Source organism: Balearica regulorum, chromosome 32 (genome assembly GCF_011004875.1).
Source record: "Balearica regulorum gibbericeps isolate bBalReg1 chromosome 32, bBalReg1.pri, whole genome shotgun sequence".
Taxonomy (NCBI): Eukaryota; Metazoa; Chordata; class Aves; order Gruiformes; family Gruidae; genus Balearica; species Balearica regulorum.
In genome coordinates, this window is record NC_046215.1 from 195989 (window position 1) to 220572 (window position 24584).

Consider the following 24584-nt stretch of genomic DNA (forward strand, 5'->3'; position numbering starts at 1 on the left):
AGGTGGGCGCAGAGAGCTCTGCAGAGTTTCCTGGCACAGAGCTGGGCGGCTCTGGTGTGTCAACTGTGATGTTACTGCTATTTTTGTACTCTGCTATGTGAATTAAACCATTGTAAATTCCCAGGAGTGTCCCTTCTCTTCCCGAAGGCGCCTGTTGAAGACAGCCCTGTCCCTTCCTCTCCTCGCCCCCAGGTGCACTTTCCATCCTGGCTTTTGGAGCGGAGCTGGCTCTGCCCGATGCCCAGGCGAGTCCTGGGACTGCCCCCAGGCTGTGCTCTGCTGAAAGGCACCCTCCCTGCCCGTCCTGCCTTGCTTTCCTGCAGGTGCTGCTGCAGGAGCCCCAGCAGCAGCTGGAAGCAGCCATGGGCGTTGGGGACCCAGTTTGGGGTTCAGATGGCAGCGAGGACAGGCAAGGAGTGCTGTTTGTTGGGGCACTGCCACCTCGGGTTCCTTTGGCTGGCCCTTCCTGAGCTGGGGAACGCTGTTTGTGGAGGTTTCTGCCATGGGGACAGGCTCTTCTCTCCCTCCCCCCCGGTTTCTTCCCACTTTCTTCCTAATTCCTTTCTTGGTTTCTTCTCCTTTACCTAACTTAGCTCTTGCACCGCTACGCTTCCTCTCCGCCTTTGCCTCTGTCAAGGATGACAATGCAGCTAGAAGAGCCATAATCCCCCGCGTTAGGGCAGGCGCAGGCTGTGGTGAGTGAAGAGTGGGAAAAGCAGGAGCACATCCCCATTTTTGAGGTGCCTTTCCCCCCCCCCCCGCCCCGGGGCAAGGTCACTCAGGCTTTTTGGCTGCAGCACCTCTAGAATTACCTGGGTGGATGCAGCAGCCATCACAGGCTGCCCTTCTCATTGCCACATTTCCGTTCTCATGCTGTTAACCCCAGCCACCCCCTTTCTCATAAGGGACAGGGCAAAATTACCTGATGGGGCCTCAGAGCTCTTTAAAGGAAGGAAAAAGGGCTCTGAGCAATGTTTGTTTGCAGCATGATGGGGGTGTCAGATGAGGGTGGCTGTGGAAATAGGGTCTGCACTGAGCTGCTTTGAGCATGGTGATGGCTGGTGTGGGCAGCTCTCACCTGGCTGCTTTTGCAGCAATGCTTGCACATTGGTTTAGCTCACATTTCCCCCACCTGACTCTATTTTTGTTTTTCTTTTTTTTCCTCCCCCCACACACCACAGGGCTCCTGCCAGCATGGCCTGCAGTTCAACCTGCACTGGGGGCAGTGGGTTAAACTGGTCCCTTTAGAGCAACCAGCATAGCTGAGCATCCCCCTTCCTGAGCTCCTTCCTGCTGCTGTTGCTGTCACAAAGAGGAACCCTGCTCAGCAGTGTGCTGGGGTGGCTGCTCCTAGCTGCAAAATTAAAAAGCCAAACAGGTTAATGAGGCTCCCATTGCAAGTCTGGAGTGGTTTTGCTCTCTAGAGAAACCCCTTTTCTCCTAGATGGGAATAAATACCTGATGTTTGGATGGGTCAGTAGGTCCAGAAGTGTCTGCCTGCTCTTCTGGCAGGCTGGCTCTTGCCTCGCTGGGGTTGGAAGATGCTTTTCTGGGGTTTTTCAGCCTGTGTGCAGAAAGAGATGAGCAGGTCTGCCAAACCAACCACTAAGAATGTCACCTGGTGCCTTTATAGCTCTGTTCTCTGTAACTTTGGGGTTGTGTTTCCTTTCCTACCTTTCCTGCCCTCCAATTAGTTTAGTCCCATCCCGGTGTCCAAAGGGACAATCTGAGTGTCTCTTGGAAGCGACTCAAAAAGAAGGAGTGAAGGAAAACCAAATAGATTTCTTGAGCTGTTTGGAACATTTGCTGTCCTTTCCCCTCAAAGGGCTCATTTCTAACCCTTTGTGTCCAAAGAGACTCCCAGGCTCTTTGGCACTTGCTTGCTCCACAGAGCAGAGAAACAGTGGTGTGCTCCAAACCTGGGCTGAAAAACAGTGGGCTTACAGAGAAAGTGGTAACAGGGAGAAGGTGGCGATGCTGGAATAGGTTTGGGTGGGAGTGGCAGTGACCAAGGCTGGAAAACACCTTCCGAGTGCCTGAAGAGATAAGGGTGGAAAGGACCTGGTTTTGTTTTATTTGGTAAGAACCACAACTCTGAGAACCCTACTAGGAATATTCTGGGAGATTGCAGAGTCTCTGCATCATTCTTGCAATGACACTTTATTTTTCATGCAAAACAACCAATTTGGATAGAGGGGAGAAAGACTGGACCTGCCTCTTTGCAGAAACACATGGGTTTTGTTTCTTGGGGCTTTTTTATTACTACAAGTGTCTTGTTTGGGAGCTTTTGTTTGGTACCTTAGAAGAATATGGCTCGACTTTGAACAGAAAAGGCTTCTTGCTACTATCAGATCTTTCTTCCCTTGGTGTGAGCTCATTTTCCCTGGCTTAATTCAGCAGAAGCTACGTCAAGTTTCATTTTTGGGCTGGCCAGCACGTCAAACGCTCTCTTTTGCAATCTTGCTCTGCTTGCCGAGCGTTCGGAGGCTCGCACTTCTCCTCACAGACCTCTCGCTTGGAGAGGAGCTTGCAAAGCTGAGCTGGAGGAGTGAAAAACCTCAGAGAAATCAGATTTACTGACTGCTGGGTTGCCACCGTTCGAGCGAGGTGGTCCTCTCACCTCTGCTGCTATGGCTGGGGAAATTATTTATGCTGACCTGAATGTTGGTCCTGCGAAACGCTGCAGGGAGCGGCATTCACTTCCTCAGCCCGGCAGTAAGTGCATCGTGGGTTTTGGGGACTTGTTTTCTTTGTGTTTTGGGGCTGGGGTTGTGTTGGGAGACTCCCACCCTCCGGGTGGTGCAGGGAGGGGAAGGGGCCCGTGGCTGCGGTGCTGTGCTAAGGGATCTCCTCCGCTGGTTGGGATCCCTTTGGTAGTTTTGTCTTGAAAGGGCTGGAGGGTTTCTTTGAAAGAGGGTCTCCATTTCACTTTGAGCCCGGGACCTGTGATGCTTAAGGGCAGCTGACATCTTTAGATAGCCTGATCCACATCTCCATACTCCTGGTCCATCTTTCCTGCGCTTGCAGTGGTGTTTCACATCTCGTTTCCTTCTTCCTCTGTCTTACTGTGGCATTTCATGCTCTTTTCCTGCTGACTCTAATTTTGGCGTCTAGCTTATGGAAAAAAAAACCCAACCAAAAAACCACTATCAAAAGGTTCAATTCCTGTTCATCCCTCCTCTGGCAGGGACCTCTGCCTGGTGAAGACCTCTTCAGTCAACACGCTGCACCCTCTTTTTTGCAAGCATTCATGATTTCCACCAAGCACATCCCTTCTGATCTCAAAGAGCTGGGCAAAACCCAGCTCCTGCTGATACGAAGGTGGAATCAGATATTCTTCCTTAGCTGTTTTATTCCTAGGTCGGTAATGAACCTTAATCCCTTTGCTGGGCAAGGTGGGCTCTGGCTTTGTCCAGAAGCATCGTCCTGCCTCCTTCTCATGGAACAAGAGCCGAGGAGAGATGGGCTTTGCCCAGCCTCAAGCTCTGCAGCGAGGAGTCTACCTCCAGGCTTCCTTCAGCAGGATGGGGCTGTCTAACCCTGCTCAGATGAAGTCTGCTTGGAGAGCTCGGTCCATCCAGGTTCAGCAGTTAATGCATAATGGCTTTATGACATCCAGGCAACTCCCGATTCTTGGAGTCTTGGGTGTCTGGGTAAAACCTCATCACGAGTAACTTTGCCCCAGTCCCGGTGGGATCAGTGTGAAACAGGAGGGCGGCAGTGGTGAATCGCGGATGATGGACGAAAGGTTCTGAACAACCAGCAGAACCACCACTGAGGGGTTTTGGGGAGAAAATAGCCCACATCTGCACTGCAGATCTGGCTTGCCCGCTGTGTGAGTGGGGCAGTGTTTCTTCTCCTAACAACTCTTTCCCTTGCAGGATCGGGCTGTCCCCAGCGGTACCGAACTGCTCTCTGGGCCAGCTGTCTCGGAACCTTCCTCCTCGGAGTGGCAGTGTTAGCGATGGGATGTTGGTGTGAGTAGCTCCGTGTGCTGGCAGGGGGACAGCCAAAGGACAGTCCAAAGCAGGGAGAGGGTCCCTGCACTGGGGGTGCTTGTGTAGGTGGAAAATCTGCTTTTTATGATCTGCATTGGCTGCTGCACCTCAGTGCAAGGTGAGGGGAAGTGGGTTTTGGTCAGAATTGCTTAGCGCTGATAGGTGGAGGAGACTTGGCTATTTTGGTAGTCAATGAGGGGAAACCACTGGAAACTTCTCAGCTGTGGGAGAGTTACAATTTGACACCCTGTGGCTGAGCTCAGGGTGATGCAGAGCTCTGCTGAAATTAGTCTGGTGCCTGGCATGATGTTGCTGGTGGTATCTCACACCGCCCTGACCCACAGCACCCCCAGACCGTGCCAAGCAGGTGGGAGACTGATGGATCTTGGTGAGGAGATCTGATGGACCTTGTGCTGGAGGTGAATTTGAACTCTGGGGATGGATCTGCCAGGGTTTTGGCACAGGGGTGTGGAGGAAGGAGCAGAGGGATAAGGCTCGAGCTTCCCTGAGCGCAGTGCCCTCCACGGAGCCAAGACATGGAAAATGCAGGTGATGCTTTCAGGACGTGGGAGCAATTTTGGGTGCAAGCTGCAAGCCGAGGCACGGTGGCTTTGTAGGGATCTGCTGTCCCTGTTGCAGGGTGGATCTGGGGCCCAGTCCCTCTCCCCCGCTCCATCCTCCCCTTGCAGTTTCAGTTTTCCACCAGCAGTCGGAGAACTCAGGAAGCCACCGAAACGTGAGCGGGAACGTAGGAGATGGCAACACCACCCTGGAGAAAGGCTGCTTGGAGCTGAGGAAAAGTCTCTGCTTGTCACAGTTGCAAGGTAACTGCCCTGGCCGTCAGGTTTCCCCGAAACTTTGAGCACCCCAAGACTGGAGAACCAAGCGAAGTTCAGGGCGTCCCCGTGTTCCTGGGGAGCAAACAGGACTTAAACACTTGTTCTTTTTGGATGGGCAGGGGACAAGGTGGCTTCTTGGTGGCCGAACATGGCACTGACTGTCTTTCAGAGGGTGAGGGGTGCAAGCTGTGCCCCACGGGCTGGACGCTGCACGGGAGCAAGTGTTACTGGGTTACCGACATGATCAATTCATGGAACAAGAGCCAGGAGGACTGCAGGAATCGGAGGGGCGAGCTGCTGATGCCGGGGGACCAGGAAGAGCTGGTAAAGGGACCGATGGCATCGGGGCCGTGGGACGGGTCCCAGGGCTGCACCCGAGGGGCCGGTGGCACCTGGGGAAGGGTTCAGGGCTCGCCCAGAAATCTGGGGTCAGCACCCAGCCCTGCGCCCGAGCGTCTGGGGCGCCTTTGCCAGTGTCAGAGGGTGGGGGACATCGGTGGGGCTTGTTCCTGGGACGGGGGCTGAGCGGGGACGGGCTGGAGCCGGTTTGGGAATGGCACGCTGGCATCACCGCCTGCCCTCTGCCCCGCTCCAGGCTTTCCTAAACAAAATCCTGCAGAAACCCACTCGCCACTTCTGGATCGGCCTCTCCATCCCCTCCGCCGGGAAGGGCTGGACCTGGCTGAACGGCTCCCGCCTGGACCAGAGCCGGTGAGCAAGCACTTTGGGGAGGGATGGGTGTTGGGGTGGGCACCTCCGCCGTCACCCGAGGGACCCTGGTGCTGTGACGTGGGCTCCCTCCTGCACCCGCAGGTTCCCGCTGATCCCCTGGGATGAAGGCAGAAGGTGCGGGGTGCTGAGGGGGGACAGGATCGGCTCTGATAGCTGCAGCTCGGGATTGCAGTGGATCTGCCAGAAAGAAGCCACCCAGCTCTGAGCCGGGGGGGCCACAAGCTGGTTTGTGGCCAGCAGAGACGCTCGGGGACGGGCCACGATCAGGCCCTCGGTGGGGGAAATATGGGAGCCGTTGTGCAACAACCAGATTAATCATGTGCAAATTAATAATGACATTAGCTGGGCTCTGTTGTGTGGTGTTTTCAAGCAAGTTTGTTAACGGGGGAGGCTGGAAAGTGCATCCTTCTGTACCAGATAAACCTCCCGCCCTTGTGCCCGTCCCTTTCTGCCCACCAGCACTTACCCCTGGACCTGCCTCACCCCTCCAGGGCTCCAGGGCACACCAGGGCCCCCCTCCGACCCCCTGGGGAGGTGCCTTTGGGATTTCTACCCGTGCCAGCGTCCCCCTCAATCTTCCTCCTGGACCGTCCTCATCCTCAGGTTGTGCTTTCGCCCCAGGCACAGCACAAGTATCCCAGGAGGTGGCCCGTACCCAGAAGGGACTGACAGACAGCAGAGGAGAGGGATGCTTGTGGCAGCATTGCAAAGGCAGAGAGGAAGCGCAGCGGTGAGAGCGTTAGGGTTAAAAAGGGAAAAAAAAGAGGGCAGGGGATTCAAAAAAGCAACCCCAAACTAAACCCCTAGCAAGCGAGCTCACCACAAGGCAGTACTCGGTCCAGAATCCAAGGAGGGCAAACACCCGGACCCTACTGAGCTGAGCTGAGCGGAGGTGGGGACAGGGGACACGGGGACGGGTACAAGTCTAAGCCACGGCTGCCACATGGTGGTGATGGCGGAAGAGCCAAGAGCCTTTCCCTGCAGCGCAACCTCCAAACCCAGGGTTTCCCCAGCTCAGAGCAAGCGTGAAAGCTCGGTGGGACTGCCCCGTGGCATTGCGCTGCCTCCCATCCTCGCTGCGTGAAAACAGCTGTCTGAACTGGGACGCGTGAGGATGGACGGGCTGGGAGCACTGGGAAGGGGCCATTTGAGCCAGCCCTGATGCCCGCCCTTCCACATCGCCGTGCCATCGCTGCTCTCGCAGGGGATGCGGTGAGGTTCCTTCACCCACCACCCAGGTTGGGTTTCTCCCTACCACCCACAGCTGCTTCTGGGGCTCCTGCAGCAGCACCTTCTGGAGGGGGATCAGGATTAGGGGAAGCCCGAGAGCCCCCGTGTGCAGCTTTGCGCGAGCAAGCACGCTTCTGCGCAGAGACACGCGTCCCTGAACTCTTCCCCTTGCCTTGGACGCTTCCTCTCCCCAGCTGCTCTGAAAACGGTAGTTTGCTGCTGTAGGGGAGAGAAACCATCATCTTCCATCAGGTACAACACATCGCTTCTGCTTTTCCCCAGCTTTGCTTGCTCCTTCCTACCAGTTTCTCTGCAATTATGATGTGGCCGGGGCTGAAAATCTGGCATCACTCTCTGGTCATGAAGCCCAGAAATAGTTTTGTCTGCTGCATCTGCCACCAGCGCCAGCTGTTGGCCCAGTGCTTGGGGTTTTTTTAAACACTTCTGTTTTTTAAACACATTCTCTAAAAGGAATTGAATCTTTCTAGAGCAAAGAGGCCCTGGACGGGGAGTGGTTTTTTTGCGGGGAAGGCAGATGGGATTCGTCACTTAAAAACCATCCTTCTCATGCTGGCGGGTGAGTTGCTGACAATGGCCAGCATCAGCTGATGCTCTTGGGAGGATTGTCTGGAGCTGATACCATCCCTGCTGCCCACCCTCCCCTTGTTTTTGTTTTTTTCCTCATGGAATTTACCGAAGCAGCTGGTTTAATCCCAAAAAGAGCATGAGCGGATGGGAGTTGTTTAGGATGATGTAAACAAGCTGAAAGGCGGGGGGGGCAGATACGTATCCTCTCTCCACCCTCCTTCGCCATCTGGCAGGACGCACACAGAAGCACAAAGGCTGAAGGGGTTTCCATCGCCCCGCTGTCCTGACTGGTGCTGGAGGGAGTAGAGAAAGGTCAGCAGCAGTGAATAATTAGTTTTTCAGCTAAAACCATGTTTTGAGAGTGCTGGGTGTGGAGCGCTTCCTCTTTTCATGTGTGACTGCTCCGAGGCAGTGCGGAAGGCTCACCTACTGATCTGCCCTTGCCAACTATTTATTTTTTTTTAAGTGAATGTGTAGAAAGCTTTTATGTCCCATCTGTATTTCTCTGTAGGGGACAAGAGACTCTCAGCCCATCACCACCCTGAGGACACCCTGGGCAGAGCAATCCGAGGATGCCAACCTGCCTTCACCCACTGCCCTGGCAGTGGCACAGCTCAGCGTGGGCTGAAAAGTCTTGAGCCAGTCGATGACTGAGCCGGGAGAACTGGAACTGGTGGGCTTCCAGGTGTTTGCACCCACTGCCTCTCCCTTGGACCAAGCGGTGAGTTACGAGGCACGAGCTGGGGTGAAAGCTTCAAGGAAAGGGGGTGGGAGAGTGTTGTGCGGTGGGAGGTTTGGGCTGGACCTGGGTGAAGCGAGTTTGGACTTGAGCTTAATTCTCGATTCCAGAGATCGCTGTGCTCAATCCAAGCGAGAGGGGAATTCTTGAGCGGGGAAACCCCACAATGACTTGCTGAAACTGTTAGTGCTGCTCGAGCTCATGCCTTTGTCTGGCCTCATCTCCTAGTGTGGTGTATTACACCATGGAAAAACCAAACGAGCTTTCCAGGTCGCTAACGATCACGCTAGCTGTAAAGATGGAGCAGAGAAGCCGCTCTTGATGCTGATCATATCTAAGCAATGGCTTCGTGACTCGCTCCTGCTGCACCCCGAAAGAATCCAACCTGGCTGCGTCTTGTAAACACCAGCGGGTTGTAGCTCTGCTCTGATTCTGCAATTCCTGGCAGAGCCTGGCTGGGGTTTGGGATGCAGCCGCTCCCTCTTCTTCCCATCTGGGTTTTGGGGATGGAGGAGGCTGTGAGATTAACTTTAAAAAAAAAAAAAAAAAAAAAGCTCAGGAATAGTGTTAAGGAGGTTCCTAAGGCTGGTCAGAGGAGTGGTTTACTGGGGAAGGGGTAGGTTCTTGGTATTAGGTATTAGATGCTTCTGCTTCTTTCCAATTGGCTGGCTTCTTGCTCCAGTAATACAAATAGGGGATAAATTTGGGGTTCTGGAGCAGACACCATCCCTGTGTGTGTTTAAATCCCTCATCTGGATGGAGGCTGTGGGCATGGAGGGGGGAAATCTGCAGTTTTTCTTCTGCCACAGAGGGAAAACACACAGAAGTTGTTTGCTCAGTGGGAGCTTATCTGTTCTCTCCCAGCAGCTCCCAGAAGCTGCAGTTCAGCAGTTTCCCTGAGTTTGGACCTGTTTGCATGAATTCCTCGCTCCTACACAAAAACGCCTTTGATTTATGTCCGTGAGCCATTTGCAAAGACATTGCTTCACCAGGCAGCAATGTTTCCCCCTACCAAGGCCATGAACTAGAACAATGTTCGCCTGTAATATTGAGCCGCTTTTTGGGACACAAAAGTCCCTTGTTTCCCACGAGTACAGTGTATTTAGGAGTATTTTCTGATGATCACCTTTCTCTGTCGATCCCCACTTGTTTTGGGTTGTTTTTTTTCCCTTCTTTCTCCATCACCTGCTGTTTTATTCCAAAATACACCAAGCTGCAGCCTGGGGCAGGAGTAATTTGGTTTTGGGTCACGGATGGGTGTTGGCGACAGTAGCAAAATGCTACATCACTTAAACCCTATTCAAAATCAAGTGTTTGGGGAGGAAAAAAATACCCTTTTGATTGTTACCTTTGTGAACACACGAAGGTTTTTCTTACCTGGAAAACATTTGTTGCAAATTGAGGAAGGTCCAAAATGCAAAATGAAATTTGTATTTAGAGTGCTGATATTAATGCAAAAAACGGCTGCTTGTCTGATGTCGTGTTGTCTATATATTTTTATTAAACATTTAAGGTCTTTGTTAGAGGAGCTGCAGCTGTCGGTGACATGAAGGGCTTGTTGACAACAACACCTGCAGATTTTTCTGTTTTGTATTGGTGGATTCTTGTTCTGTTTCTTTGAGGTTTTTCATATAAATGTGAATATTTTATGTATAGCTTCCATGGGAGTGGTTTTGCTTCTCTGAGAAAAAATGTGAATCTGTTAATGTTTTGCCTTGGGCTTTGGGAAGAGGCCATGTCTGGGGAAAAGTCAAAACCTAAAATAACTTGGAAAAAACAGTTGGTAGGAACAACATAGAAAAATGTGCTGTTGTGGGAGGTTTGGAGAAGCAATGATTCTGAGCGAATGCAAGCTGGGACTTGAAAAAAGGTGAAAAGTGTGGTGGTGTACGACAGGCACAGACTCCGTAGGGTGCAAGTACAGAATCAACTTTATTACAGAATTTCATGATTATATAGTATTTCTTGTTAAAAGGGGAGGCTCTTTTATTCCCCAGTCATCACCCGATTCGTGTTCCCTGCACGATCTGCTACTTGTTTTTCTCTTCCTCCTGGCAGGCACCTAGCTATCTCCTCTCAGTTCGTTATCTCCCGGATGCGGCCAGCCACATGTTATTTACGAGCTATTGAAACATGCAAAGCCTGTTCTGTGCATATCTTTTCTTTGAACCGCTGTTCTTTGCTGCTTCAGCGCACAGGTCAAAGTTGCACGTTTCCCATGCCCTCTTTTTTTAGCTAAAGCGTTGCTCTCCACAAAACGGAGCTTTGAGGAAAGCAAGAGATTTATAAAAAAAAAAGTGCTGTGACGAGCAGCACTGTTTTGGGGCAATTGTGAGCTTTTTGTCTTTTAGTGACCGCAGGAGCATCCTGGTAAAACCCCAGGGAAGGAGAAGGACCTGGTTGATTTGTGGTTTTGACCCTCCTCGCTTTGTTGCTGGTGGAGCTGAGGGACGTGCTCATCCCCGAGGGTTTCTCTGTCCCCGCCGCAGCACCAGGCATGGCAGAAGCTGTTCCTGATGCAGGTACATAAGCACCATCCCTTTTCCTCGAGGCTTTTAAGAGCTGCCCTGCATCTGATGGGGAGATCAGGGGGTGGTTTCTGTGCTTTGGGCTGGGGGACGTGGCTCAGATGGAGCCATACAGCACCACGTGGGGTCCTGGAGCGGGGACTGGAGCAGAAAACACCCTGTAGTTGAAGAAATGGGGAAGTGATTGAGACCAGGCCAAACGGAGCTGGCAGAAGCCAGTAAAATCAAGGCTGGCTTGGAAAAACAAAGCAAGTTCTAGCTTGGGTGGGTTTTTTTTTTCCTTTTTGAAATCATGTTTCCTTTTCTGCCACAAATATAAATCAGAAAAGAGGAAACACTTTTGTTTACCTTGAGGGTCTCAGACAAGTACTCAAGGTCGGGTGTTTCCTGCTGCTTAACTTGGCAGCGTTAGCAGTAAGTCGCTTCATTTGCACGGGCTTCTTGCTTTTGCACAGGCGAAGATGTGGCTGCTGTAATGATGTCGTCACAGCAGAGAACAGAGGAAGGGACAAGTAAGCACCGGTCTTGTTTTTGGGATGTTGTTTTGGAGTTTGTGGCTGGGCTTAAGATGATACAGGCAGCTCAAATTTAATTAAAATAGCTGGCGTGAGTGGGGGGAGGATGTGAGAAAGGCAAAGCTGTTTGCAAGCTGCAGTCTGGGGGATGGTGTCTGTCTCTTGTGGTTGAGGGGGGACAGATAGGATGCAGTGAGGTCAGGCAGCCCTAAAAACCCATGGAGGCTGCTGATAGCACTGGGACGCACCCCCGGAACTGAGCCTGTGGCCCCCCCACGCGCTCTGTGGCTGTATTTAAAGGTGTTGAAGGCACCCACGGCAGGAATACAAGAGCTTGGGGTGCTCTTTGTGCCATGGGTTTGCCAGCTGCACCTCTCCCACACCATCTGTCCCCAGGTTTTAGCCTCAAGTGCATTAAGGATAAAAAGGTCCCCATCGCGGTCACCGTGGTCATAGCAGCGTTGCTCCTCACCATCATCGCGCTGGCAGGTAAGTGGCTGAGGATGGAGGTGCCCACCATTGAAGTCTTCTCCTTCGCTGGAGAAAACCCACGGGGGTAAGTCACCAGGACGTGTTCTGCTTATTTCCAGCTAAGAAATGCCCGTCCTGTCCATCCTGCCCCTCTCCCGTCCTTAGCTGCCTGGAAGAAGAGATCGGGTATGGGGACAAGTGTTTTCGCTTCGTGGAGGCCGAAGCAGACTGGAACGGGAGTCAGATCTTTTGCCTTTCTCTTGGAGCCCATTTGGCTACCATCGACTCCAGGAGGGAGCTGGTAAATGAGAAATCCCTGAGGAACTGGTGTGTCAATGGCTTTTTGGGAAGCAGATTTGGGATTCCTCTGGAGGGTGTAGCTTGAAGATACAGATCAAGCTCACTTTTTCTTTTTTCCCCCTCTAGCATTTCCTCTTGCGCTATGGGGCTGACAGGGACTTCTGGATTGGCCTGCAAAGGGAAGACGCTGGACCTTGGAAATGGATCAACGGGTCTCTCTGCAATAACCTGTACGTCCCGTTGTCTTCTGGAGAACGTACCCGTGTCCTAGGCTGAGATGGATCAGGGACTGAGTGCAAGAAGACACACATAAAAATAAAAAAAAAAATGAGGTGGGAGCAATTAAGCACCGCTGTCCTTGCTTGAGCTAAGCACTTGGACTGTGGTCCTTGTATTTGTGTGATGCAGGTGCTGACCCTGGATGAACCCCCTTGGGACCAAGAAACTGAAAATATTCCCTCTGAGGAGTGGGAGGCAGTTTCTGTTCTGCATGGGGCAGGTTGTTTCCTGGGAAGGGCGGTTCCTGCTCCTTGCAGTACCGTTAACCCCTTTGGGAGATGCTCAGACACTGATTTGAGGCTGGCAGCAGTCCGTTTGCTTTCTTTTGAGTTTTTCTTTTGCTGTTTGGTGCAGGTTTGAAGTCCGGGGCAGCGGACAATGTGCCTATGTCAATGTGGACGGGATCAGCAGCGACTGGTGCTCCCAGAAGAAATACTCTGTCTGCAGCCACCTGCAAAAGCACCCCAGCAGGATTCTGAAGGATTCAGAAATCCTTCTGCATTTCACCTCAGATTTCCCCCCTCGGCAGAGGAGATCACAAGCTGCTGTTAACAGCGCACAAGACAATAGTGAGTCTCCCAAGGGGATATATATGATTCTCCCAATGGTATAGATTTATTTTAGCTTACAAAAGTAGAAACTCGTCATGACGCTCACAGAGCCGTGACCAAAGGATCCTTCCTTTAATCCGACCACTAGTGCCTTTCCAGCTTTTGCACTTGCAGAGAGACATGGGAATGTTTGAGGCTCTTGGAAGACTCCCTGCTCGGGCGGCAGCTGCCGCACTGCGAAGCTCAGTCCTGCTGATTTTGGTGCCTTTGTTGTTTTTTGTGGATTTGGAAGAGCTGGAGGAGAGGGCAGAAATAGAAAGAGGAGAAGCGAAGCAGAGTTACTTCGGTGTGTCCCCTGGCCAGCGCTTGGGAGAAACCCAGCCTCGGCAAGGAGCCACCGAACCGCTGCTCTGGGATGTGTTTTGGCATCCTGGTGAATTGTCCGGTGTCGAGTCTGTCCCGTTATTCCTCGTGTCGTTTCCTCTGGTTTAAATCTCGGTGGCTTCTTTCTGGCAAATCCAACGTAATGGGGTGCCGCAGTTGTGGGCACACAGCTGACCATTCCGAATTGCGGCACAAGCATCCCCCTCCATGGGACCCTGCACCGGAGACCTAGAGAACACCGCGATGGCAATCAGCCTGGCGTCATGCGTGTTTCCAGCAACAATATTTATCTCATTAGGGTGTTTTTCCCCCCAAAACCTTGAACCGTGAGCTGTTGTCAGCTCAGCTGCGAGCACAGCAATGTACCACCCATCTGCCTCTTGTTTTTCCAGCCTGTGCTCCCCAGACACTTGTTTCTCCTTCCCAGCCCCCCGTGTGTGTAACTACTTGGTCTAATAAATATTAGCTCTATTAAAAACTGCCTTTTCTCTGTATGCTGAGGTCACGGTGGCTACAACGGCACCCCTGCGTGAAGAATGTTACCACTGGGGCAATCTTTTTGCTTTTTAATGGGTTGACATTTCCCTGCCTTTATGCTTTGCATTTGGGTGTAAAACAGGAATAAGGGTTTAATTGCTTTTTCCTCTCTTCTTCCTGTTTAGCGGCCGGGCTGCAGAGACCGGACGTGTGTCACTCTGATTTAATTTGCTCCTGTGAGCATTGCTGCCAGCTCCAGAGGGATTTTGGGGAGTCATTGGGGAGCAGCCAGGTCTGTGGTGAGCATCAGGCTGGGAAATATTTCCCCTGGGATGTGGTCATTGCAAACCACTCATGAACCGGAGCAGTGGGAGGCACTCACAAGGCTTCCTGTAAAGGGGATCCATCCTGCCACGTCCACATTTTCCCTCCTGTCTGGTTGGTGCTCAGCCCCATCCAGGCTTTGGAGGTGTTTTGGATCATCTCCTTGATGAAAGCCTGGGAGAGGAGGGAAGGAGTCTTAGAGCTGATCGTGTGGGGTGCAGACCTGATCCTGCCCGTGGGGATCTGGTCTGGGATGAGCTTGGTGCATGCCAGCTGCAGGCTGGGGGCTGGAGAGGTCGGTGGGTGCTTTGGAAGGGGTGGGAGAGTGCTCTGGAGGTGATGGGCAGGGGAGCAGTGTTTTTGGGGTGATAGAGGAGCACGGAAGCTTATGTATGGGGCAGCGTGGTTTTCCCCTTCTCCTTTCATCTCCTCTGAACTCATATTTCTGGGGTTTGAGTTGGTTCCCCCCCCCCTCCCCCCCCGAAATCCTGCCTGGCAGCATGGGCTTGGGTGCTTTGCAAGCCAGGAAGGAAAGGTCAGCCACAGTCTGGAGGTTGTGTAGCGTTTTGTACAAAGCAAAGCTTAAAAAAAAAAAAAAAGAGAAGCAGCCAAAGGCAGAGGCAACGCTCGAGCCTTTCCCACGCAGTTACGTACCATCTCCTCCGCGCTCTTCAGCACGGCCAGCTGAGATCGCTGGTGCGAGCAGTTCTTCACCGCCGCCTCCCAGGTTTCGGTTTTTGCAGAAACCCAGTAGCACTTGGCTGCGAATGGTTGCCAGCCTGCGGGACAGAGCCAGCAAGCCGGGGTGCCTGCGGCAGAGATGGGTGTGAGCGGTCCCTGGCCCCCTGGGTGCCACAGGGTGAGGAGTAGAGCTGGGGGGCACCAGGTTCTTGCAACCCCCCTGGGATGCTCAAGGCTTTTCCTGCTGTTTGAGGTCCCACAGGTGCATTTTTGGGAAATGTGGTTTGTGCCCATGCTGGGAAAGGCTTCCCCGGTTTGGGGGGCAAAGCAAGAGGAGCAGCCGAGGAAGGTGGTGAGGGCATGGGGTGGTGCAGGGAGAGGGCGATGCAGATGGGAACAGCAGTTGGGAGGACTGGGGGGGTCTTGGGGTGTTTTCCCGATGTTCCTGGCTTTGTTGTCCCCTTTCCACATGGGAGAGAGGAACAACAACCTCCCGCGCCCCTGACAAGGTTGGGGTTCCATCCAGAGCCCTGAAGCTGTGGGTGATGCTGAGCCGGGTACCTGCTGCATGGTGGTTTCCTTGCTCACACAGCCGCTGTCTCAGCTGCAGCTGGAAACAATCCAGGGAACATTTGAACTCGGGGATGTCACATTGGCTGGTGTTGGTCAGGCAGCTTTCCCAGGAGCATGTGCTGGCCGGGACCTCCTTTGCCTGGCTCTGGATGGAGCCGTTTCCACCTGAAATGAGGATGGATTGGACCCGCAGCATCGTGCTGCTGTCGGGGCTGGAGGATGCAACCGCTGGGGATGGACCGAGGTGCTGCCCAGGGACAGGATTCTTTGGGGGAGACCCCTGGGGTCTTTGCAACCAGCATCAGGGTGGAGAAAGGGACCTGTATCAGGCCCCCAAAACATCAACTGGGTTGTACTGGCAGCTCTGCCCCTCCTGCCCATTGGGGAGAGCTGCTGCCTGGGACAGGAGTGGCCCAGGAGTTGCTCCCTGCTAGCAATACAGGAGAAGCCTGCTCCAGCCCAGGTGGGGGCTGGGATGGGGAAGGTTTGGGGAGATTTTCATCATTTTGGATGGCAGACCCTGCCACTCACCATTTTGCTGCAGAAGCCATAGCATGACACCCACCAGGACTGCGGTCCCGACCCATCCAGCTCCCAGCAGTGCCCAGTACCACCAAGGACCTGCAGCAGGAGCCGTACTGGTAGCGAGGGAGGAAGCAGCTTTTCTGTGGTCTTTGCCCTGTTTTCAATACCCTTGATTTCAGCAGACAGGTCCCCCCATGTCGCTCTGCTCAGCGAGAAAAACCTTGCAAGTGTCTGTAGAAGCAACGGAGCTGAGAAAACACACAAGCTGCCTTGCCTGCTTGACCGGAAAAACTGCAGCGAGCCAACTTGCAAAGCCTCGGAGCTGAGAGCTCAGCTCCTCTCCTCCCCGTGCTGCACCCAGGGGTGCGCTGGGGAAGGGAAGGCCCCAAAGGAAAGCCCTTGGGATGCTCGAAGTGATGGGGAGAGGTTGCTGGTCGCTGCACGGCTCCTGCTCAGCCTTGCTGAGCTCCAAAAGTAAAAAAAGACGAGCACATGAAGCCCTGCACGTAGAGGTAGCAGCATCCTTGGGGTTGGTTGTATTTTCCTCTTTCTCCAAGAAAATTGGGTTATGGAAAAGACATGTGCTTGTGCCATCGCTGTGCTCTAGGCTGGAGATGGGTGGCGAACCCGCTCAAGAGTGAAGCGTTGGGTTTTGGCCACCATCAGCTCAGGAAAGATGGAAAATGCATGAGAAATCCTTTCCTCCTTGTGCTTTTCTGCAGGGTACGGGTCCGGCAGCATCAAGGACATCATCTCCACCAAACCCCATCCCTCCCTGAGCAGAAATCCCATGAAGTCAGGAGGAGAGGAGCCCAACGCCTGCCGTGCAAGGGCACCGAGCAAATTCACTTACCGGGAAGCTTCCTGCAGCCGCCGGGAGCTGAGCGCTGTGGCATATCTAGCTCAGCGTAGATGATGGTCGGTGCCATGGCCGGTCCCTGCTCTTGTGACATTAAGGTTCAGGATGCCAGAGGGGGTTTTTTTTTCCACCCCTTGGAGCAAAGGTGAGCTCAGAGACCGGCAGTGTTGGTGGTTTCTGTCTGGAGACACAGCTAAAACCTCACGGTCCTTATTCTGCCCTGTCTCTCTTTGCTCTGCCCTTCTGCCTGTTGCAGCAGCCCACAAACAACTGTTTCCAAAAGCAAAATTGCTTTTTCAAGGTGCGGAGCAGCTTGGGGTGAGAAAGGAAGGTGCCTGAAGATCTCCTCCCATTGGGGAAAGTAGCCTCCTCCTCCCAGTGCCAGAGCAGTGCTGTTGCTGGCATGGACTAATACATTTTTATTTTTTTTTTCCTCTTTCCTACCTGCTTTTAACCAGCAGCAAAGAGCAAGGATGCGATGTGCTTGCAGCTTGCAGGATGCCAGTTAATTTTGGGGGTGTTTTCTAGCAGCTCTTTGAGTCTTAGCACTGCTCCCGTCCCACTGCAGAGAGATGAGAAAAGCAGAGCTGGTGATGCGGGAAACACAAAACCTGTTGAATTGCAGCGACAAAAATCACAGTCGGCTTTGTTTGGTCTTTCTAGAGGTAAATTTGTGGGAGATTGGGGGCCTGTGCTCCTGCAAATGCTCAAAACGCTGCATTTAAAATCCCCTTCAGGAAAGAAGGTAACAAAAAGAGCAGTGATGCTCCCCCAAAATAAAGGACGAGGTATCACATACCTTCCTAAGCAGGGTTTTGCTTTCAGGGTGGGATCGGGCTCATTAAGAGGTGGATCTCTTGGTTGATCCCCTGCTTTAGGTGCTTACGAGGGGGATGCATCACCCTGGAGCTGCCCACGTTTTTCAGCTTTCAGCATAAAACCCCAAATTCAAAGGAAACGACCCCAAGCTGGGGATGAAGAAGGCTGCTGGAAACTGCTCAAAACAGGTAAGTGCAAAGATGGGTAGCCCATCGTTTGAGAAGTCTCAAAAAGGCAGCAATTTCTCCCAAATTGCCTTTCCAACCCCAGGTTTCCAGGAGAAACTGTTGAATTTGAGCAGTCCGACCACAAGGTGGGGGCACAACCCAAACGAGACGCCCAGGGCCAGGTAAGTCTGATGGGATTTAGGCAACTCATTTCTGTACCATAAACTGGTGAGAAAAAAAACATTCACAATTCCCCATCAGAGGGAATCGTTTGCTTTAACTTCCCAATAACGAGAGAAAAAGAGGAACCTCTGATCCCGTATTTGCTTTTAGACCTGCCAGATGCTGCATGTTGAAATCTGATTATCACAATTATTTTCTTGGCTGGAGAGCAGCTGGTTTGGAGGGGAAATTGGGGCGATGCCCTTTCAGGGCTCCCCGCTGATTGTGGGTGGGTGAGAACTTCCCGTGGATGCCTTCAAGTTTTGTGTCCGTATGGCTGCAGGAGTGCAAGTTTGGGGCGTGTGGAGGGCAGCTTGGTACTTCCAATTCCCAAATTCTGGCATTGCTTGCAACCCTTCAAGCAAGCTGTGAGATTTTTGCATGAAATACCAAGGGAAAAGTAAAAAGGCAACCAGAAATGGTCTTCCTCCTTTGTTCGGGCTGGGATGAGGCATCCTCATATTCAGCTGTTTTTCTTAGGAAAAAAGAAAGTAACAACGCACCCTGTATAAGTATCTGAGAATTAGAATTTATTATCAGAGCCATAAATGCTTTAACTTGAAATAGAAGCACCACTTCTTAATGCTCCAGTTACAAAAATAATCCAAATCACCCAACTTTTATTGAGGCTTATCCATACTACAAGCAATCCAAAGACAGCCTTTTCCTCAGATACTAAGCTCTTTGCCACCCGATGTGAGTTTTCAGCATCCCGTGTCCCCTGGAGGAATACAATATTGTTGCTGGAGGTTTGCTAAGAGTTACTGTTTAATATTTCAACCCCCCTATTTGCTAACTGTTTACACCTTTTCCCCTTTCCACTGGTCCAGAGGGTTGGTTACACCATGATTACGGGTTTTAGCCATTGCACAAAATTTGCAAAACTGAGATGGAAAGATTGTGTTAGAGTAGAAGGTCGGGGGAAGGCTAGTTATGCTTTTGTCCATCTTTTTCATCCGGCGCTGATATTTCGGCAATAGCAAACAGGCTGAGCCATGAGGCTGTAAGGTGCCTGAGCAAGCTTTGAGTTGGCAAGGTTGGGTATGAGTGGTACCCCCCATCATCCAGTGCTTTGGTGGGGTCCTGTGGTGCTTTATAAGCAGTTGTGCAGGTTTCTGCACCTTTTTATTTTATTTTAAAACAGGATAAAAGTTTAAAGGGTGAGGGGGACTAGCAGAGAAGGGTGACTGATGAAGCTATCTAGGGAACTCAACCCCATGCAAGCTGTTGTTTTTTCTACTAAGGAGCAAAGAATTGGGGTGGTTTGTTGGGGTCTTTTTTCTAATTTCTCTTGAATTGGAGGTGATGGAAGTTGGATTTAGGGGGTTTTTTTGACATTATTTTCCCCTTTTCTTTAGTACAGGGAGTGCCGCAGGTACCTGATAAGTCATCCTGCGCTGGGTCACAGCGGCTTTGCTTCAACTGAGCCAAAGTTGCCTTGAAATGTCTGTCGCTGCACTTCTGAAAAACTGCCAAACAGTGCTGGTTGGTTTTAAAATGGGCGCGTTGGGTGGGGAATGGGGGGGAATTGCAGCGTTGAGTTGGGAAAAAATAAATTTATGCTCGTAAGGAGAAAAGTAGCTGCAAAGGCTGCTGCCCTGCATGGACAGAAAGTCCTTTTCGTCCCTCAAAGTAGAGTTTCTTTGCAGAAGCAGCTTTCTGCTTCTCCTGCTGTGGTCAAAGGTGCTATTTCAACAGCTGACTTATAAGTGATGATGCTTTTGCCTTTAAAAAAATTGTTTGAAGAATGATTTTCTTTCAAAATTTGTCATCTTTGAAGGGAAAATAAAACCACAACACCCAGACCCCTGGAGAAAACCTCTGCCTTGATTGCAGAGGAATTTGGCACTTGGTTTTTTTTCTGCTGGTTTAGAGCATTTTCTTGGCCTGAATATGTGGGTTGGTGTATTTGATGGGAAGCTGTTCCCATCTGTTGGGGTGACTTCGCACCCTGAGCTGCATCTGGTTCCACAGAGCTCACATGTCTGCAAGAGCTCGGCTCAGGTGTGAGAAAACAGAAGCCCTTTTGCAGATGTCTGGGTGTGCTTCTCTGGTGGTTTTTTTGAGGGTTTGGTTTGTTTGTTTCTTTCTTTCTAATTTCCTTTTTGCATTTTTAGTCACTCCTGCTAAATAACCAGTGTTATACATGGGGGGGGGGGGGGGGCTGGAGCCGGGTGAGTTTTCAAAGGGGAAAAAAAAAGGTTTATCATCGTGTTGATCTGTGCATTTGACAATATGCCCTCTCGCATGGTTCAGAAGATGTGGGGGGAAGAAGGATTAGGTGCAACGCATGATGCAATTGAGTTTCTGAGGCAGAACAGCCAATTTTTGGTATGATGGGGCAGGAAAGGGCTGTGTGAGAAAACCAACCCCTCCGGGATCGGTGGGAGGTTTCTCCCTCTGGTACTTACCATGGATGCTCAGAAAAATCAGAGCTGAGACCAGGAGGAGGCTCAGCAGCAGCAGCATGGCTGCTTTATAACGACATTGGCGACGGGATGTGCCTTGGGGGAAAAAAAACAACACAGCATTTTGGAAGACTTTATGGAGAAATTAGTAGTGCCGAGCGATGGAAGAACTGGTCGCAGCGCTGGGTACCACCCTGTGCATCGCACCTATTTTGCTGTTGCAATGTTAAATCTAACCCCAGACAGGCAAAAAATAAAAAAGCAATAATAAGAGTTGCAGTGTCTTGGTATTGGCCAAAAAAAGAAAAAAAAAATGAGTAAGGATTGCAAAGGAATTAAATTTCTTTGTGTTGGTTTCCAGGGTAGGCAGGAGGTAATGCCAGACCAGCCATCATTTAGGGAGGTGAATCTGGAGGTGCCCAGAGGCTGAAGCATGAAATGGATGGACAAAATTCTGCCCCCCAAGCTCCTTGTTGAGATTTCCCATGTTTTTTCTCACCTTGGCAGCGATGCTGACTGAGGGAAAGCCCAAGGAAAGAAAGAGAAAGCAAATAGCAAAAATTGCTACTGCCCATGGCTTTTTCTCTTGGCCATTATGGCCAAGAAGATCCCTGGTACCTGGGTCCATCGGCTTGGACATCTGGTTGGGGTCCTTCACCTTCAGTTTGGTCATGACAGTGTAACTTCCATTGTTCTCCATGGCTGGTGTCAAGGGCTAAGTGAGCAAGGGATGGAGAAGGAGGGAAGATTTTATGGGCAGAGGTGGTGTGGTTGGGTGAAGCTGGTGGAGGAAACACTCGCCGCTCCTCCTGCAGCACCAGCGTAGCCCTCTGCAAGATGCAGGGCTCTGATGGTGGGCATGGACCTTGGGGTGCTGGGGGCAGCTTGCAACGCCTTTGCTCCGGAGGCTGCTGAGGTCTCAGGCCCTTTCTTGTGAAGAAAAGGTTGGAGATCCACCACCGGGAAACATGAGGGAGCCTCAAGATGGGAAAACACTGGATGCTAAAGAAGAAAACACCAGCAGCCTCGATGATTTGGGAGCACTCATCCTCCTCCTGAAGACATCTGTGCCCAACCATGAAGTTATGACTGTGCTTTTTTTGCAGCCTGTTCTCACTTTGGGGAAAACCCTGCCTGTCACCTTGAGTGATCTGGGTCTGGCCATGCCCAGTTCGGTGCCCTCTCTTTTTTTTTTGTTTGTTTGATTTTTTTTTTTGTTTGCACGTGTTCCCTCCACACTTGATGGCATGAAAAATGACATTTGATCCCCATGACTCAGCTCTGAGTCTTACTTAGGGCTTGTGATTAGAGCAGGCTGGAGCGGGGATCAGTCATGTCTTGCATGTCCTGATATTTTTTTTTTTTTTATCAAGTCAGAAAGAAGTGGCAGCATTCAAAGTGGTTCTTTCACTTACGGACTTGCTACTTGCTTCTTGACTCACCTTTCCTCATGGAAAGCATTGTGGTGCACGAGGGATTATTTCTTTCCCTGGGTGCTTGGCTTGCACATCAACATCTTTGTTGGACGCATCTTCAACAGGTCAAGGTGACGATGAGCATGGCCACCTCCTCCTTCCCCGAGGAAGCCTTGGCATGCTGAGGGGGGGGTCGCACCAATCACCCCCGACCATCTCCACAGCCAACTCACTCAAATAATGATGGTTTGCAGATGGATAAAGCAGTGTTTATTCATTTATAATATATATGAATTTATTTCCAAATGGGGAGGGTGGGTGGTTTCTCAGGGGAAAAGGGGGGACCATCACAGAGGGTGCAAAGATGCTCCCAAGCCCCAAAGGTCTCCAATGCTCAAAGAAAGATGAGGACTGTGCAGAGCCGTGATGTACCTCCAAGAGAGTTTGAGGGCAGAAACTGGTGGGGGATGACAACAAGAAACTGTGGGTTGTACTCAAACCCAAATGCATCCCAATAAAAATGAAAATATGTCTTGATCTCCTGGTAATCATCCTTGTTGCAGGTTGCCTCGTCTTCCCCCTCTCTCTGTGCACCCGGAGAAGAGCCTGGCCCCATCTTTCCCTTATCACCCAGAAATGAAGAAATTATCGTTCCCACGAGGCAGGGAATGGGATAACCCAGGATCCGGGTCAGCATCAATCAAGGTCATTGTCCCCGAAAAAAATAACCCAAACCATAATCCTTTTTTGCGGGTAAAAGATTGTTTCCAGCAGCCGACCTGATACTGCACGTTTGCAGCCAAGTAATATCACCCAAACTGACACACTTCTGCAATGACAGCCCCAGGGGTTTTCCCAGGGCAGCTCAGAACGTCCTCACGCTTTTCTCACCATCTTCAATGCTCCCAGCCCTCCTCCCCAAGGGCTTTTCCTGCTGGGTTCCAATTCCCATCTGTATTTTCTCCTCCCTCTGGGCTGGTTTTTCTTCAAGGCTTTTGCTCCCCAATGGAGCAAAGCAGCAGCAAGCCAACCACCTTGGCTTTTTTTTGTTTTTGGTTTTTTTTCCATTGTACCAAGAAGAGATGATTCAAATAACTCGATCTCAGTTTTGCATATGAACAGTTTCAAACCCAGCTACAGGAATTGCCATAAGGGTTGAGAAATGACCGCAAACATTTGGGGAGCAAGGAGAGCACGGTGCCTTCAGCATCACCTGCCTACAGGACCCTCTTAAAAATCCCCACTCGTCTGGATTTACTCAGAAAAAACAAAAACAGAGAAAATAATAATCATAATAATCATCTTCTTGCTTGGAAACTCTTAAGCATAAAGCTTAAAGCAACCAAGCTTTTCTTGAGGTGGTCCTTCCCCGTTTTGCTTTGCCTATGGACCGAAGGATGCCGGAGCAGAGGGACCCGTGAGCGGTGGGGAAGCACATCGTCCCTCCTCCCACACAGTGGTACGTAACAGCATCAAGAAGCTATATATACCCCATGTATATATGCTCTTCTAGGAAGTAAGTTCTGGCAAAAACAGCTTTTTGCTTCCAAAGATTGTGACTGGTTGAGTCAGTATTGGCTAGAGCGATGCCGTGGCTGGGATGAGGAGGACCACACAGAGAGAGGTCAGTTATTTGGGGGGCTGAAATAATCAACCTGCTAATTCGAAAGTGGCAAATAGAAGGCAAGCCAAAAAAAAAAACCCAAAAAACCCCCAAAAAACCCCCAACCCCCCAAATCTACTACTTTTCAGTTGGGTTTATTGGAGCTTTTGCCACCCGTCCACCTGCCTCTTTCATTGTGGTGGGTTTGAGTTTCCAGATGTGTTTGGTTTTTTCAGCCAGCTTTTAATTATTTAATTTTTTTTTCCTCTCTGTTTTGCTGCTTTGTAAGCACTTTTCAGGGTTGCTTTCTCTGGAAGGGAATTAAGAAAATCATGGTGAAAAGAGGTGAATAATTATATGAGGAAAAGGACTTAATTTTGTTTCAATTAAGTGGAATTAATAGTGATTTGTGGGGAGATGGAGCGGACTGGCTGGAAACCACAGTGGGTTTGGGAGGGATAACACCTGGGCAGGAGCTCAGACTACTCTGTGTGATCTCTTGGGGAGGAGAGGGGGTGTTAAAAGTACAAACCTCCATGAGGTCTTTTTTGAAGAGAATTTTGTTTAAAAAAAAATTTTACAATTGTCATTATGAAGCAGAATCAAAAGCAAAACAAAGTTTTCCATTTCAAATGGGAGCTTTTTTTTTTCGCTCAAGTCAGCACTCTCGTTTCTCAAATATTATCTTAATGTTTCAGCAGAAACAGTTCACCCAGCCCAGGGCTGGAGGGTTTATCTCAGAGATAGGACCAAGACTGGGCTTTGTCCCGTTGAGTTTTGGGTTCCTCCAGGGATGAGGAATCACCACCCCTTCCCAGCCCACCCTTGTTACGATTTTTTTCTCTTCTCTACTGCTCAATTTAACCCTAAAATGACTTTGAAACACTATATCTGAGCACAGCGCTGAATTTTCCTCCTGCAAATCCCCCGTGCAGGAGAAGGGAAAGCCTTTGCCATTTTTCCTGCTCTGTTTACTGACAACCAAAACCTGCCTCAGGGTGACTTTACACCTTATTCCCAGAATAAAATTCCATTGGCGCACCAAGCGCAATTGGTCGGGGCACATTCTTGGTAGGTTTTTTTGTTGTTGTTGTTTATTTTGTAATTCTAAAATACACCAGACACAGGGAGGGAATAAAAGCTGTTGTGACCTGTTGGCTCCGGTACAGGAAAGCAAACGTGCCCTTATGTTCTGTGAAATTAAGGCAGCGGAGGAACTGACATGAGGGTTTGTTGGATTTTTTTTTTTTTCAAAGAGCAAAACAAATCGCTAGGCATGCAGTGGTTACCGTTACAACTATCTGTTAAACTTGACTTGCTTCTTCCTGTGGGTTTCAAACACCACAGGTTTAACTTT

The 24584-nt window shown here is 50.8% G+C and overlaps 4 protein-coding genes and 1 long non-coding RNA gene across 6 annotated transcripts in view; 3 read left to right on the forward strand and 2 right to left on the reverse strand.

The window, feature by feature from the left end:
- LOC104632855 (C-type lectin domain family 2 member D-related protein-like) overlaps positions 1-13632 on the forward strand; it is a 17078-nt gene extending 3446 nt beyond the window's left edge. Inside the window, exons 2-9 of one of the 2 annotated variants that reach the window (XM_075738426.1) lie at positions 6774-7699; positions 7899-8108; positions 10478-10648; positions 11110-11166; positions 11566-11658; positions 11760-11941; positions 12067-12170; positions 12574-13632. In XM_075738426.1, coding sequence (XP_075594541.1) covers positions 10624-10648; positions 11110-11166; positions 11566-11658; positions 11760-11941; positions 12067-12170; positions 12574-12832 — 720 coding nt within the window. In that variant the 5' untranslated portion in view covers positions 6774-7699; positions 7899-8108; positions 10478-10623 and the 3' untranslated portion in view covers positions 12833-13632. Of the gene's footprint in view, positions 1-6759; positions 7700-7898; positions 8109-10477; positions 10649-11109; positions 11167-11565; positions 11659-11759; positions 11942-12066; positions 12171-12573 lie in introns of those variants that run through there. The other variant, XM_075738427.1, reaches the window with a different exon arrangement.
- Positions 1-24584, reverse strand: part of LOC104631832 (uncharacterized) — a 244583-nt gene that overhangs the window by 42346 nt on the left and 177653 nt on the right. The gene's annotated exons all lie outside the window — the stretch shown is intronic.
- LOC142598935 (killer cell lectin-like receptor subfamily B member 1B allele B) lies at positions 2444-6450 on the forward strand. The gene is made up of 6 exons (XM_075738428.1): positions 2444-2715; positions 3882-3977; positions 4688-4822; positions 5007-5161; positions 5433-5548; positions 5651-6450. Exons 1-6 carry the CDS (start codon positions 2631-2633, stop codon positions 5772-5774), a joined length of 711 nt encoding a protein of 236 aa, XP_075594543.1. The 5' UTR covers positions 2444-2630; the 3' UTR covers positions 5775-6450.
- On the reverse strand, positions 13259-16687 carry LOC142598949 (killer cell lectin-like receptor subfamily B member 1B allele A). The gene is made up of 6 exons (XM_075738462.1): positions 16588-16687; positions 15741-15830; positions 15195-15374; positions 14610-14770; positions 14014-14129; positions 13259-13382 (listed from the first exon to the last, which is right to left on the reverse strand). Exons 1-6 carry the CDS (start codon positions 16685-16687, stop codon positions 13259-13261), a joined length of 771 nt encoding a protein of 256 aa, XP_075594577.1.
- On the forward strand, positions 16211-20378 carry LOC142598950 (uncharacterized). The gene is made up of 3 exons (XR_012832775.1): positions 16211-16246; positions 16457-18517; positions 20235-20378. It is a non-coding gene; the product is annotated as an uncharacterized LOC142598950 (long non-coding RNA).